Source organism: Oryza glaberrima, chromosome 6, assembly GCF_000147395.1.
Source record: "Oryza glaberrima chromosome 6, OglaRS2, whole genome shotgun sequence".
Lineage (NCBI taxonomy): Eukaryota > Viridiplantae > Streptophyta > Magnoliopsida > Poales > Poaceae > Oryza > Oryza glaberrima.
In genome coordinates, this window is record NC_068331.1 from 2,008,152 (window position 1) to 2,022,696 (window position 14,545).

The 14,545-nt window shown below is 40.8% G+C and overlaps 2 protein-coding genes across 3 annotated transcripts; one reads left to right on the forward strand and one right to left on the reverse strand.

Annotated features, from left to right (window-relative positions):
• The first annotated feature begins 4,156 nt into the window (after positions 1-4,156).
• Positions 4,157-7,754, forward strand: LOC127776859 (protein cornichon homolog 1). Of its 2 annotated transcripts, none has more exons than XM_052303429.1 (5): positions 4,157-4,403; positions 4,860-5,041; positions 7,001-7,123; positions 7,220-7,312; positions 7,406-7,754. In XM_052303429.1, exons 1-4 carry the CDS (start codon positions 4,338-4,340, stop codon positions 7,254-7,256), a joined length of 408 nt encoding a protein of 135 aa, XP_052159389.1. In that variant the 5' UTR covers positions 4,157-4,337; the 3' UTR covers positions 7,257-7,312; positions 7,406-7,754. The 2 variants fall into 2 exon arrangements, with proteins under 2 accessions (XP_052159389.1, XP_052159388.1); XM_052303428.1 differs by having other exon boundaries at positions 4,160-4,403; positions 7,220-7,317.
• A 430-nt stretch (positions 7,755-8,184) lies between these two features.
• On the reverse strand, positions 8,185-13,957 carry LOC127776265 (enolase 1). The gene is made up of 18 exons (XM_052302630.1): positions 13,950-13,957; positions 13,098-13,266; positions 12,889-12,952; positions 12,267-12,331; positions 11,835-11,882; positions 11,643-11,729; positions 11,458-11,538; positions 11,275-11,376; positions 11,116-11,196; positions 10,969-11,043; positions 10,112-10,174; positions 9,924-10,004; positions 9,567-9,761; positions 9,426-9,476; positions 9,248-9,336; positions 9,112-9,163; positions 8,972-9,028; positions 8,185-8,510 (listed from the first exon to the last, which is right to left on the reverse strand). Exons 1-18 carry the CDS (start codon positions 13,955-13,957, stop codon positions 8,430-8,432), a joined length of 1,449 nt encoding a protein of 482 aa, XP_052158590.1. The 3' UTR covers positions 8,185-8,429.
• Positions 13,958-14,545: the final 588 nt, after the last annotated feature.

A 14,545-nucleotide genomic window follows, 5' to 3' on the forward strand; every position in this document is an offset into this window, starting at 1 on the left:
TTCAACTTTTTTATCATATATTTCAATTTTAACCAAACTTCTAATTTTAACGTAAAATAAACACACCCTAGGGTGAGGTAGAACTAGGCAACATGGACTGTCTCTCTCTCTTGATTGCCCAGAACGATCGAGTCAGAAACTGAAACTGTTCGCCCTTTGTACACCTCGTACGTATGCAGCTGGCTGCGTTTTTGCGCCTCCTCGTGTTTGCTGAAACTAAAACTGAAACAACACCTCGTGCTAAATATTACATTCCAAGATTATTGAAAGGTCTCACTCTTTAAGATATGCTCGTAATACATGTATGATGTATCTAATTTTAGAAGTGCTTATATTTTGACACTTTTAAGCAACGGTTTTTTTTTAATTAAAGCCCGACCAAATTTCTAACCGAAAATTTTGGTCTCCATCATTTCAGTTTCGGTCTCAAGTTATTTTCGGTATCGGTCTCCGACTCCATCCCGTACGCGCTCGAACGGTTGAAGATCAGGGCAAATCGCGTACGGACACGGCTAACCCTCTTCCGGCCTGAAATCCTCGTGATCACCGGCAGTCCAACACCGATTCCCGTACGTACGTTCCGGGCAAATATAACCTGTCGCGTACGTACGCTAGGTCGATCGATCGATCGTGCCAACCACCACAACACAGTCTAAACCAAACCCGAATCCATCCACGCGAATTCACGTACGTACGTAACGCGCCACCGCGAAACCATATGGCGTCGTGGCCGGAGGAGGAGGAGGAGATGTACATGATCGTCCTCGGCCACGGCGACGTACTCGACGACGCAGGCGACGCGACGCCGCCGTCATCCAGCGGCGGCGGCGGCGAGACGGAGCGGATGTGGGCGACGTCGCAGGACGGCTGGGTGATCACCTACGACACGGAGACCCTCGCCACCGCCCTGTGCGGCGGCGGCGGCGCCGGGCGGCGCAAGATGGTCGTCGTCCTGCCGTCGTTCGGGCGGACGCCGCCGGCGGACGGCTCGAGCTGCACGCTGTCCGGCGATCCCACCGACGGCGGCGGGTTCACGGTGGTCATCATCGAGCCGCCGGAGGGCTCCGCGCTGTGGTACTGCCACGTCGGCTCCTCATCGGCGGCGCCGGCGAAGTGGGACAATGTCGAGTACGACGTCGAGACCCTGTTGGGTTAATCTCTCTTTAAAAAAAAAAAGAACAAGCCATTGCATTGATGATTGAGTGATTATTTGCTCCGGGTTTATATATATATGAAAGCAAAGAAACATAATGGAGTAGTCTGTTTAGAAAGATCGTTCATCGTACATATATCAGACGTTTTGGACGATCCCATGTACATCAAGTACGTAGCTTTCATGAATTATGTTATTTTTTATGTTCGTACAGATGCGTGATTTAGTGCGAGATCATTGTTATTCTTGGATGTATATACGATTTACTGATGTTAAGGGCAGAAGTGATCATAGAATCATATAGGTACACTGTGATACTTGGCAATCCGTGGCAGGCAACAGCTGGCTAGCTAAAGACATGAAAGAAACTTCGGCACGGACCCAACGCATAAGCATAACACATATCTTCCTCGTCTTGCTTAGAAGCTGTGTCGTAGGCTTTGCTTCTTGCGCTGCCGCACGCACGTGGAAGTGGAACACAGGAGCTGCTGGTGATACGTGTTGTTTCATGGCTTCTTTGTCGTCTCTCTTTGATTGATTCGATCAGGCAGGCGCCGTACGTAGAGTTCTGAACAGACTGAAAACCTGAAACTGAACTGAATTACTGTGACCTTTTATTTTCGAAGGTTCCGTTGTTTATAATGCTATTCCCTCCATCTCCCAAAATACTATAACAATCTAGGGAGTATACTACTTCCTCCGTGAGATTTTGATATTTTACTCTTATTGTTTGACCACTCGTCTTATTCAAAAAATTTATGCAAATATAAAAAATTAAAAATTATTCTTAAAATACTTTGGATAATAAAGTAATTAAGTAAAAAAATAAATAATAATTTTAAATTTTTTAATAAAACGAATGGTCAAATAGTGCAAGCAAAATGCCAAAAATCCCTTATATTAGGATTTAGGAGACGGAGGGAGTAGTTGTTTGGAGCTAGTGAAGGACATACGCCGTGGCCTTGTTTGGATCCGGAGGGCGGGTCTTGTTTGGATCCGGATGGCTAATAATTAGTCCTCCGGAATCTTGCTATTTAGGAGTATTTAATAAAGTATATGTACAAAGCTACTTACATAACCCCTAGGCTAATTCACAAGACGAACCTAACAAGTTATATTAATCTATAATTAGCGGATGATTACTGTAGCGAATCATGGATTAATTGGGCTCATTAGATTTGTCTCGCAAACTAGCCTAGGGGTTATGGAATGGGTTTTGTCAGTAATCTACATTTAATACTCCTAAATAACAAGATTACGGAGGGCTAATTATTAGCCCTCGGGATCCAAACAAGGCATGTGTCTCTCGTGATTCGTCAGAGGCTCAGAGGTCAGAGCAGTCTATACTGCGAAATCATTGTCATGATTAATATTTGTGGTGAACAATTGGCTATGCAATGATTTAATCAAAGAATCGGTTTTGAGAGATACTAGAGTTGAGAGAAATTTAGGGTTTCGAATTTAGTTCGAGATTTTAGTGAGGAGTGTTGTTAGTGCACTTTGTAAACACTAGTTGTTTGTTTGGTCTTGTGCGATCCTATATATACTACTCCCTCTGTCCCAAAATAAGCGTAGCCATTAGTTTCCGTGTCCAACTTTGACTGTCCGTCTTATTTAATTTTTTATAATTAGTGTTCTTATTGTTATTAGATTAAAAAACATGAATAATACTTTATGCGTGACTTATGTCTTTTTAGTTTTTCAAAAAAAAATCAAATAAGACAGACGATTAAAGTTAGACGCGGAAACTCATGGCTGCGTTTATATTGAGACGAGGGGAGTAGTAAGCTGAAGCTGCTCATGATCATGCAAAGTATATATATGCTGATCAAACACTCAAAACAGGAACAGGGTAATGGTGCCATTCACTTTCAGCTGTTTTGTGAATGCTGAATGCTCAAACAGTCTTAACATATCAGGGCAACAATGAATGAAGAATGCGTGTAAAACGTCTGAATATACTTTCCTCGAAACAAGAACTTTCAGTGAACGGCAAGAAAAAAATACCACTCCAGGCTTCCAGCCTATCCAATTCCATTTGACAGAGTTAACCAAACAAGCCCACTTTCCACTGATACGATCATGCTAAGGTTCATGTATAGCTTGCCTCTAGGATTGTATAGTTCAGGTACTAGGATTGTCACCATTTTCCACCAAAAAATTGCTAACATTGCTTAATGTTAGGTGCTAAAAATCTTTGTCACATCTTTGACAAATCTAAGAGAATTTACTGAGTTATTGACGTGTGTAAAATCTTATCATAAGTGTAAATGCAACAAAAGAGTTAACTTAAGGGGCCTGATTAAATCTCCAACTTGCTTTAGCTTTTCAGCAACACGTAAAACGAGGGGTTAAATCATTAGCACATAAATAGTTGAGTATTAATTATACCAACTTTGAAAATAGGTTTATTTGACTTTTGAAATAAACTTCTATATATAAAAAGTTTTTAAAGAAACATACCATTTAATAATTTAAAAAGTATGACAATGAAAAAGTATGTATAAGTTGTATTATAGAGTTAAAAGAAAAGAAATTTAATGGAAGTGAGCGTAGCTCAACCGGTTAAGTTTCTTGTGGTAGAATTAACTCACCGGGTTCAAGTCTTAAACTTTGGGAGCTCGCAAATTATTCTTTAAGTGGTTCAAGTCTTAAACTTGACAAGGGTGCTCGTATTTACGGCTAATTATTCCTTCAGTTTTCAGTGATAGGCGATGTATCCGTCGATAGTGAGACGCACGTAGTGACTTTGTCAATCTTAAGATATGCCGGTCCATTTTTTTTAGAGATGCTGATATGATGAATGTGCACACGTTATAAGCGTTTGCGTTTGTATTTTTTTTTCAGAGAAATTTGCATACTAGTACTACTTATTAGACGTGGTAAACTGTGGTTGCAAACCAAATAGAGACCCTAACCCAGCTGAAATCAGAGCCGTTTATTTTGTGACAAGCTTGTAAGAGAATCTGCATCTTGTGGGCCGCGTCCATCGCACTGGTCCACTCGCCTCTCACCTCCCCCCTCCATTCCGCTCCGATTTACCGCCTCGCCGGCCGCCGCAGTAGGCGGCGCTACGGTTATTTCGGTTAGGGTTCCGGCGAGGCCAACGCCCACCCCCCCCCCCCCCCTCCACTTCCACCTCCCCCAGAGCGAGCCGCCGCCGCCTGTGGAGGGCCAGGGAGAGATGGTTTTCGTGTGGCTCACCGCGTTCTTCCTCGTCGTGGCGCTCATCGTGCTCGTCATCTACCAGGTGAGGGAGGGAGGGACATAGCTAGCTACCCCCCGCCCCCTCGGTATCTCCGCCCGTCTCCGGGTCTGACCTGTACGGTATTTCCCCGACGTTTGGATGGAGAGGGCTGCGGATTTGTGGATCAATTGAGGAGAAATTCTCGAATGATTTTGTTGTGGGGGGGGGGGGGGGGGGGGTTAGAGCGACTCATGATTCCAAATTGCTGGGGTTTGGAGGGCTTTCTTGGTCAGTGGAGAAGGGCAGAGAATTTCCTTTGCTTTTATATGTTGCGTGTTCTAGCGCGATACTGTTAAATGTGCGATCACCGTGGTCGATATCCCTTTGTTCTTGTTTGGGTGTAGTAAATTATGGTTTAGTAACTTACAATTTTGGTTACATAATTCATCCCTTTGGCTGTGGAAATTTGGTTTAGAGAATCATTTCCTGATGTTTTAGTTCTACCTTTTTTTTTGGCAGCTGATGTGCTTGGCAGATCTTGAGTTTGACTATATCAATCCATTCGATTCATCCTCCCGGATAAATAAAGTGGTTATTCCAGAATTCGTATTACAAGCAGCTCTAAGTGTATTATTCCTCCTATCGGGGCATTGGGCAATGTTCTTACTTTCTGCCCCGATGGTGTACTATAACTATACGCTGTAAGTGCTGCTGTCTTCTATCCGCCTTTCAGTCTTTATAACATTTTATAGTGCAAAATGGACCAAATGAAAAGTCTGGGACTGGTGTCTTTCTTAGTCCGAAGTTATTATTTTTCCATGACTAGTATAAACAGATGAACTGAAAGTTAGAAATGGTACAGTCCTCCATGTCTTTTATGTGAGAGCCAAAACAATAATTTGAAAATGGAAATGGGTGTTCAAGGTTGAGATACCTTTTATAAAGCTGTTTAGGCTGTTTGTTCAGAAAATTTTAGATTAAAATGGTCAGTGAAGTTCTTGGTCTCCTTCAGAAAACAAGTTTTGTACTTTACACATAATATGGTATATGACCTACTTTTGCATTGCCCTGATTTCTGACTTTTGATATACCTTAATACTGCACACGTCTGGAACTTAATTAGTGTAACTTACTAGACATCCTTCTAATATCTTACTGTATTTTCTTATCTGCATTCAGGAAGCACTAAGTTCTGATATGTGTGTCAGGCATGCTTGTTTTGGACCATGATTTTACTTTATTTGATAACTCTGAATTTCTATGTAGCTTTTTTGTGCCTCTTGTTGTACTAAGTTTTATAGGGTAAGTGGTCTTATGATCTATAATATAGGCGTATAACTTCTTATCTCTTAAATTTGAACAAATGAAGGGATAATGCTGGCTCCTGCATGCAGTATCTACAAGAATGCCTGAAAACTGAAAAGTAGTTCCTACAAACATCTGCAAAACCATCATATTTCATAGTCCTATAGAAAGCACAATCTATATACCCTTCCTAACTTTGTGAATATCTTTTCTTAGCCAACCCTTTTCCTCTTTGACAAAAAACAGCAGGAGAGGCAGAGGCTCCTACTGTGCTATATATATTAGATTATATAAAAGAAAGTTATTTACAAAAAAAAAAACAAAGAAGAAGAGGGAATTTACAAAGCAGATGCTATGCTAAATTCTTAGACGACCTGTATATTGATGCTTGGGACCCCATGTACTAGTATGGTGAGATTATTCAGTCTCGTGCTGTTTAATGTTTGTCCCAGATGAATTAATTCCTTCCCACCCACCCGGACCCATGTTCGTTGCATGTTTTCCATGCTATGGTGTTGCTTGTGGTTGATGATGTAGTGATGAAATCACGAAATTTGACTGTTATTGGTGTGTTCGTGATAAAAAACAACAACATGGGACTGAGAGAACTAGGGTGGGTCTAATAGCATACAGTCAGATTTAACCATGTCAGGGAGCTACTGAGAAACTAAATATTGTAATTTTCCTGTAAGCATATTGGTGTAGTATGTGACATCATGGTTAAAGATTCTTGCCTGATTTTAGGTTGGTTTTGAATTGAGGTGTTAGAAGTTAGAATCACTTAGAAGGTAATGGATAAATATGGTTTTAGAAGGCAGCATATTGCTCAACTTTTGTTGTTAACTATTATTTGATTATCCAGGAATGCAAATCTTTCATTCCAACCAATCAACATATATGTTATTATGTTCAATATCGGATGTAAACAGCATGCGCTATTAATGGAACAGATGTGAACATGCTGGTGTCAGAGTATCAGCACTATAGCGAGATATGGCTGTATCACAAAAGTGCAAATTTCAAGGGCTTGAACTTTGTCAGTGTATTGTATATTTCCATTAGAACTGTAGTCAGATCATCCCTTGTCACTTAGTTTTTTCCTTTTGAAGAAAGAAACATGACTGAAACATGAGTTAAGGTCCCCAGAACTGTCACCATTCTATAGAGCTAGGTTTAGCAGTTTTTTTCAGAAAGAAACATGAGTGATAAACTTGAGCTAAGGTTCCCTGAACTGTCACCACTCTATAGGTCTAGGTTTTCTGTTGATGATTTTATACTTGTCTGCTACTTAAAAGAAATCAAAAACAGTTTGTCGACTTGACTGGGAACATTTTTATGGTCTTTGCATGCTGCAGGTACCAGCGACGACAACATCTTGTAGATGTAACAGAAATATTTAATCATCTTGGCCGGGAGAAGAAACGCCGCCTTTTTAAGATAGTTGGTCTCATTATTCTCCTATTCTTGTCCTTGTTTTGGTAAACAAGCAACAAACAACCATTTGATATTTACTGCAAGTCAGCAACAAGCAGAGTAGATTATAACTACCAATTGTTTGCATGTTTTGCCTTCAGGATGATCTGGACTGTATTATTGGAGGAGGATGAGTAGAATGAAAAAAAAAACACTATGGTAGCTCATATTGGCGTTCCAAGTTCCAACCATTAGTTAGGTATTACTACAACATTGTCCTCATTGCATGCTGAACACCCTGTTGCAGTCCTATTAATCGATACCAAAATTGTTTTCGTCAAATGCAGGTCATCTGGAGAAGCAAGACAAGTGAAAAACATTGTGCCCCAAAAGTATTGTTGGCTTGTGGAGCTGTTTTTTCTCCGATTTATAGTGAAGCTCCTATTATTGTCGCATGTAACATGTAAATTAGGAGCTACTGGGCATCAGTTCTTGTGGGGGCAAAGGGATTAACTTCGTCGTTGTGCGTGCGTTGTCTTGCCTTGCACTGCAGAACGGCCTTGATTTTATGTTGATTTTGTGTGGTTTGATTTTTGTTTAGCAAGATCATTTCCTCTAAACTTAATGTTCTCGTCTTCTGTTGTCGGTCTGAAATGCAAACACGAAGGGCAATGCCAGGTGTCCAATGTTCTTATCCGAACTTGCTCCTGAATTTTTGTGTTAACTTCGTGCTATCACCTTTCCGATTGAATGCTGGATCCTGACCCTTAGTGGTACGACTTATTTTTTTGCCAAATTTTGATCAAATTTACTGCTTCAAATTTGAATACTTGAAAATCAGGATCTGCTTCAAATTTCACACGGGATCAACTTCCATCCCGCGTCAAAACCTCAAAATTGCACAGTTGATCGATTTTTGTCGAAAACTTGAACCCTGGAGCTATCTACTCACTACATCAACAGATTAGCCTTTTCCTGTCTCAGGTTATCTGGCCTCTGCGATCTATTCCGGTGCATTAATCTCACTCTCAGCTTAGCAACATCAATTCCATTTCACCTCCAACTCTGAGCATCACAGCACAAGTCAGCACAACGAATTCAACTTGTTGAGTGGGGAAAAAAATACTTTATGATGAAAAATCAAGCGATTTGCTCTTTTATTGATCTTACATATTGGTGCACAAGTGTGTCAACACAGTAGTAAGCAAACAATCTGGCCATTAACGAAAAAGCAAGGGTAACTAAGCAATTTCTGGGACTGTCAAGAAGTACTAATTTTAGTGCCCTTGTAGACTCGTGTAAAAACGCAGTAGTAGATTGATGGCACCATGGTCCATAGGCACAAGATCACCGCAAGGTGCCAAGGTAAATTTAGTACGGCTCCACAGGGGCTCTGAATTTTTCTCCAGCGTAAACTGCAGCATCGCCCAGCTCTTCTTCTATCCTGAGCAGCTGCAACCACAAGCAAGCAACGACACAAATTGTATATATCACCAAAACAATAGTGTTGTGTGGAACCTCTTCATTGAATTTTCTGGGAAAAAAAGTCTAAAATAATTCTCTGGAAAAAAAATGATGCTCCTTCTAGGACAAGCAAACAGACTCCAGCTGAAACATAATACTACCTAGTGACAAGTTTGCAAATCGCAGTTCTTTGCCCAGTGTTCTATCATAGATTCCTGCTTAAACTATCAAGCCATGCTAAATGAAATGTAATTTAATTCACACACATAATCACTTCCACTATAGATTACAAAATCACACAGCAAAAGGAGTATTTTAATGGTCTTGTCGGATGAATTACTAGTAGTGACTAGTGAGTAAGGCTCCATAAAAACAAGCAGAGATTCAAAGTGTATTTGGCTGCAAAGGAGGTAGTAATGACTAATTTGGGTTTGAGGCAAGAGGCTTACCTGGTTGTATTTAGCCAGACGCTCTGACCGACAGGGAGCTCCTGTCTTAATTTGACCCTGAAACAAAATTGTGGGATATGATGTTATTACCATTGAAGGTACTCAGAACAATCAAATTCAAGTTTAACCAAAACCCATACCGTAGACAGACCAACTGAGAGGTCAGCAATGAAGGTATCCTCTGTCTCACCACTGAAAAGATGACAAAATAGTTAAATGAAACAAATCCTACAAACAATGAAAACAGCAGAAAGAGTTACAACTTGCAACTCTTACCTCCTATGGCTTGCCATCACTCCCCATACAGCACGCTTGGACATTCTAACAGCCTCAATGCTCTCAGTAACTGAGCCTATTTGATTCACCTGACAGCATAAACAGATGGTATAATCAATATAGCACTACATTCAATATGCCCTAGCAAAAGAAAGCAACTCTGAACAGCACACACTACCTTCAAGAGAAGAGCATTGCAAGTCTTTTCACTAATTGCCTTGGCAACCCTCTGTATAAGGCAAGTATTACATTCTTAAAACATAAAGTTCGTGAAGACTAACTGAGATTAGTAGCAATTAATTCATTAACTGTAACTTACTGTGGGGTTAGTGACAAGAAGGTCATCCCCTACAATCTGCACTTGCTGCCCAATCTCATCAGTAAGCTTGGCATAGGTAGCCCAGTCATCCTGATCGAATGGATCTTCGATCGACACAATAGGGTACTCAGAAACAAAGGACTTGTACACATCTTTCAGGCTGTCACCTGAAATTTTGTGTGAACCGTCGTTGTTCTGGTCAAGAAATTTAAGACATGTTAATATACACTTACACTGACTTTTAGTATTTCTTATTGTAGTCTCATGGAACAACACAAAGAACCTTTTTTTAGATAATACAACACAAAAAACTATGAGCAGATAAAGATTTGACAAGAAGCTGCAGGCCAATCTTACATCCTCCTTGAAGTTAAGATCGTAAGTCTTGTCCTTTTCACTGTAAAATTCAGAAGCTGCAACATCCATTCCTATGACCACCTGCCATAAAATCGAAATCAATAGATATTGATGAATCATAATGATCACGCAAATACAATCAAAGAGATGTTAGAATTATGAGCTAAATTAAGAGAAAAGGGAATTACTTTGCCTGTGTAGCCAGCCTTAGCTATTGCCGCCTTCAACAGTTCGAGGCCCTCTTTGTTTTCCTGCACATGAATATTTCAGTTCATGTATGCAACAAAAATGAAAAGTAACTGCAAATATTGCTTCACTAAGATCCAAGGGGTCGCACAATTTTGGACACATGAACTGACCAATGGGCCCCGACTACCATCCATCGTTAGATCCACGTATCCGGCCCAGATTAATGTTTTGTCCATAGTCCATACTACTTCGGCTGGAATGAGATTCCGGTATCGTGGTTTAGGGGTATAAATCAGATTCGGCCACTAGTTAAGGGAGTCAAAGTGAACTTATTCCTCCGGTGTGATGTGCGGCCCATATTAGTTGGACCGGAATGGGATCAGTGGTGTTCATGCGGCCCATAACACTAGGCCCAGAACAGGGTGCGGGCCTGACTCATAATAGTTGGGCCGGAACGGGATCTGTGTACATCCGGCCGAAATTAGCCGTAGACGGCCCAAGTACGTACGGACCAACTCGCTGTACTACTACCCTAAAATAAAAGTATTCTGAACGGAACCAATACCACCTCCTTATTTGAAACATTTGAAAACTCTTGTCAAAACTTTTAAATAAAGCTAGCTACTTAGTTTTCCTAATACAGATGTTGTTTAGTTGATAGTATCTGAATAGTTTAGCTTTACTCATATTCTCAGAACATCTTAAGTGACGTTTAACAGCTTATTTGTGTTTACGATCAGTTCTACACTTCTACTACTTCATAATGAGAAACCCATCAGATTTGCCTAAAAATTGCTGAGACATTCTAACAAGTTTTATTGACTTGAAAGCCGTGCAGAAATTTATGGAGGATTACCTGAATGTTAGGAGCAAAGCCACCTTCATCCCCCACATTTGTGGCATCTTGGCCATACTTTTTCTTGATTATACTCTGTATAAAGAAGTTCAGATAACATATTCTGAAGTTTCAGATACAAATGAAAAGGTTGAATTTTTTTTTCACCTTCAAGTGGTGGTACACCTCAACTCCCATCTTCATGGCCTCCTTGAAAGAGGATGCACCAGTAGGGAGGATCATGAACTCCTGTACAGCAGCTAAATGAGCAGAGAATATAACTGAATCATGCATCGACATGTTCCTGTTATGCAAGCAATATTTTACCTGCATGGCAAGTTTATTTCCAGCATGGGATCCTCCATTGATCACATTGAAAGCAGGTACAGGCAGCACGAGAGTCTTGTTTCCAGCAAGATTTGCAATGTGCTGCAATTTCTTTATGTTTTAGCATAGGTTCTGAAGTTTCAGAAGAACAAAGTTATATACCGATGCAGTTGTTTAAAAGACCTGGTAAAGGGGAATCTTCTTCACCATGGCTCCTGCTTTGCACACAGCAAGTGAAACAGCAAGAATAGCATTTGCTCCAAGCTGTCATTGTTTTTACCACATCAAAGGAAGTCAGTGCAAAGAGTACAGTGTCTGATGCAATTAGATCCAAAAGCATTGTTACTACACAAGTAATGGAGTAATACCTTTTGTTTGCACCAGCCCCAGTTGTTGGAGGTTCCATCAAGCTGTTGAACCATGAAGTTATCAATGTCAACTTGCTCAGTGGGATCCTGCAACAAAAAACACCATTAGTTAAGAAAGCTATCCTTTTTTTTTTCTTTGGTGTGTGTGTGTGTGTGTGATATCAATAAAATCATGTAATATGGGATGCATACCTTTCCGATGAGTGCTGGCCCAATAATAGTGTTTACATTGCTCACAGCCTGCCAAAAGAGGACATTATCACCATTAGACATGGTGGACTTACTTGATTGGCATACATAGGTGCAATCAGTTGTTAGAAAATGGTAGAAAACACCTAACAGTCAGTTTTTCCAACAAAAGTTCAATGATTTTTCTCGCACTTGCAAATTGAAAAATGCAGGTCCAAATAGTTCCTTTGAACCAAATTTGTGACACACACAAGAGATAGGCAATCATATGACGGTCATCTTAGGCACGCTGTCTTAAACTAAATTACAGAGACTTCGGATTGTTAACTGTTCAGCTGAAATACGATCTGCTCAATCAAAATGCAATATAAACGAGCAAGCTATTTATAGATTGTAAAATAGTCCTAACATTCGAGGGAAAGCCAATAAGCTAACCTTGAGTACACCTTTGCCAAGATAGTCGGATCCTCCATCTCTTAACTCCAAGGCCTCATATATTCCTACAGTCAAAGTAGGAAACAGAAAAAGGTAACAATAAACATAACAAGCTAACCTTAAGTACACCTTTGCCAAGATGAACGACAAATGAACTAAGATCTTTAAGAAGGAAATCATCAACGCTTGAATAACGTTCTATAATTGTCATCTCTATAACAAAGTTGAAATATCTTCAATTTGTCTCTCTTGTTTCAGTACCGTCCACATTGCAAGTGCTTTGGGCGATGGTTATGCTAATGAAGTTCAATCCACAGCCTTGACAGTCAGAGACGATCATGTTACTGTGTTACTGTTTGAGTATTTTCTATCATCAGTCCCCTGTCCCATCTAAATAACTACGCAAACATCTGTTTCCATGCACACACCAATTCATTACTTCCATATGCCCAAGAATTATGGGGACCAACCATTCGATGAAATCCAGCAATGTAATCAGAAAATCAGATACGCGTTTCTTGGAAATCGGAGATCAAGTGGTATTAACACATAACGAATTATCACTAGAAAAAGCCCATTATTCTGCAGAATGGAAGAGCCAGTGCCTCAGTCATCTGCTTACCGGTGGAAGCACCGCTCGGCACGGCGCCCCTCGCGAAGCGGCCATCGCTGAGTCCCACGTCCACCTGCACGCGCGCGCAAACCCCAGAAACTTTTCAGCGCTTAATTCGAAACTAACAGCAAACTTAGAATCGGATAGATACAAAAACAGAACCAAATCGACGCAACAAAATTTTGAAATTCCAATCCCAAGAGATCGATCGCGTATACCTCCACGGTGGGGTTCCCGCGGCTGTCGAAGATCTGCCTCGCCTTCACGGACTGGATCATCACCGCCATCTCCGCCGCCGCCGCCTTATCTCTCTCTTCTTCGCCGCTCGAGTTCGCGTTCGTTTTGTGGCTTCCACCTGAAGAGTCGAACTGAGGCGAGCAGCGGCGGCTATTTCAAGAGGAGAGGAAGCTAGGATGGGGTAGGGGCCACTTGGCGCGCGGAGATTTTTTTTCTCTGTAGGGCCCACATGTCAGTGTCTCTTGATGTACGGAGTGGTAGCTTTGATTTTCTTGGAGGAGGGGGGAAGAAATCCGACGATTTCTTGGAGCTCACATCATTTGATTTCTTCCCAAGCTAATCTACGAGTATTAGGCTGCAAATCATTCGGCAAATTATAACTATTAGTATTTGTCCATGTGTGTGCACGAGTTTAGCAGGTACGAGAAGGAGGCGAAGTGGCATTTGATCGTCCAAACCAAGATGACGATTTTGACAACGAATAATGCTGATAGAAATTTAAAAGAAAAATGCTAGCTAGGTTGTTCCAATCGGCAAGCGAATTCTGTCCAGGAAGCAGGAACAGATCATCCAGAGAGCTTAAGTTAATTAATCTCCCCTCCTTTGGACAAATGCGCCTTTGCTTTGTCTAGAAATACTGCACACCTGGCACTGTTTGTTTAGTAATTAAGTTGCTGTATCCGTGCTTCACGAAGCAAACGATATCAGAGTTGAAAAAATATGTGTGAGTGTGCGCGTGGTACGAGCGCTTGTGTTTTTTTTACCTTTTCAAATAAAAAGAAAAAATAAAAATTTAGAAGGTATTGTAATAAACTAATAATACTCGATCGTACCGTTCCATGCATGTATATTGGGTTGATTCTCAACTCAAAGGCAAGAATCAAAGCTGACAGATGCCAATGAAACAACATAACAACTTAGGGTCAAAACTTTGTCAAAAATGCTGCTCAGGTCAACCGCAATTCTTTCGTCCTCGGTCACTTTTATTCTATTGACGTAACCGAGGTCATTCTCATGTGATCGTCCATTTCAAGGTTGGTTCAGACAAAGTTCGGACAAAAAAATGAAACAAATGCAATACTTTCTGTTACATCAACAAACAGCACCATTATAAACGAAAATTCTTTTTTTGAACGATTTTGACTTTGCATTTGTAATTTCGTTTGATCTTTTTTTGGTAAAAATCAAGATGGGCTTTGGGCCTTCGATAACCTATGCCATGTCAGTTAAAGACCAGGACAACAACACCACGTAAGCATCACGTAGCACGAAAACACCATCCAAACCGTTAAGGGGCTCATTTTGCAATGGTTTCATAAGTTTTTGGATCTTTGAATCCGATTTTGAGGTTGAGGGACGTGAACAAAAAAAACTCAAAAGGGACCCAATCGGACAAACTGGATGGCCTGTGGCAACCGTGACGGGAGAC

Bases quoted from the DNA above. Each gene is read 5' to 3' on its own strand.
- LOC127776265 (XM_052302630.1), bottom strand. The intron at 10,175-10,968 runs GTAATCCTCCAT...ATTCATGTGCAG, and splicing joins GCTTTGCTCCTAACATTCAG to GAAAACAAAGAGGGCCTCGA. The intron at 9,762-9,923 runs GTAAGATTGGCC...TTTCTTGACCAG, and splicing joins ATCTTAACTTCAAGGAGGAT to AACAACGACGGTTCACACAA.
- LOC127776859 (XM_052303429.1), top strand. From the start codon at position 4,338: ATGGTTTTCGTGTGGCTCACCGCGTTCTTCCTCGTCGTGGCGCTCATC. The intron at 4,404-4,859 runs GTGAGGGAGGGA...TTTTTTTGGCAG, and splicing joins TCGTGCTCGTCATCTACCAG to CTGATGTGCTTGGCAGATCT. The intron at 5,042-7,000 runs GTAAGTGCTGCT...TGCATGCTGCAG, and splicing joins GTGTACTATAACTATACGCT to GTACCAGCGACGACAACATC.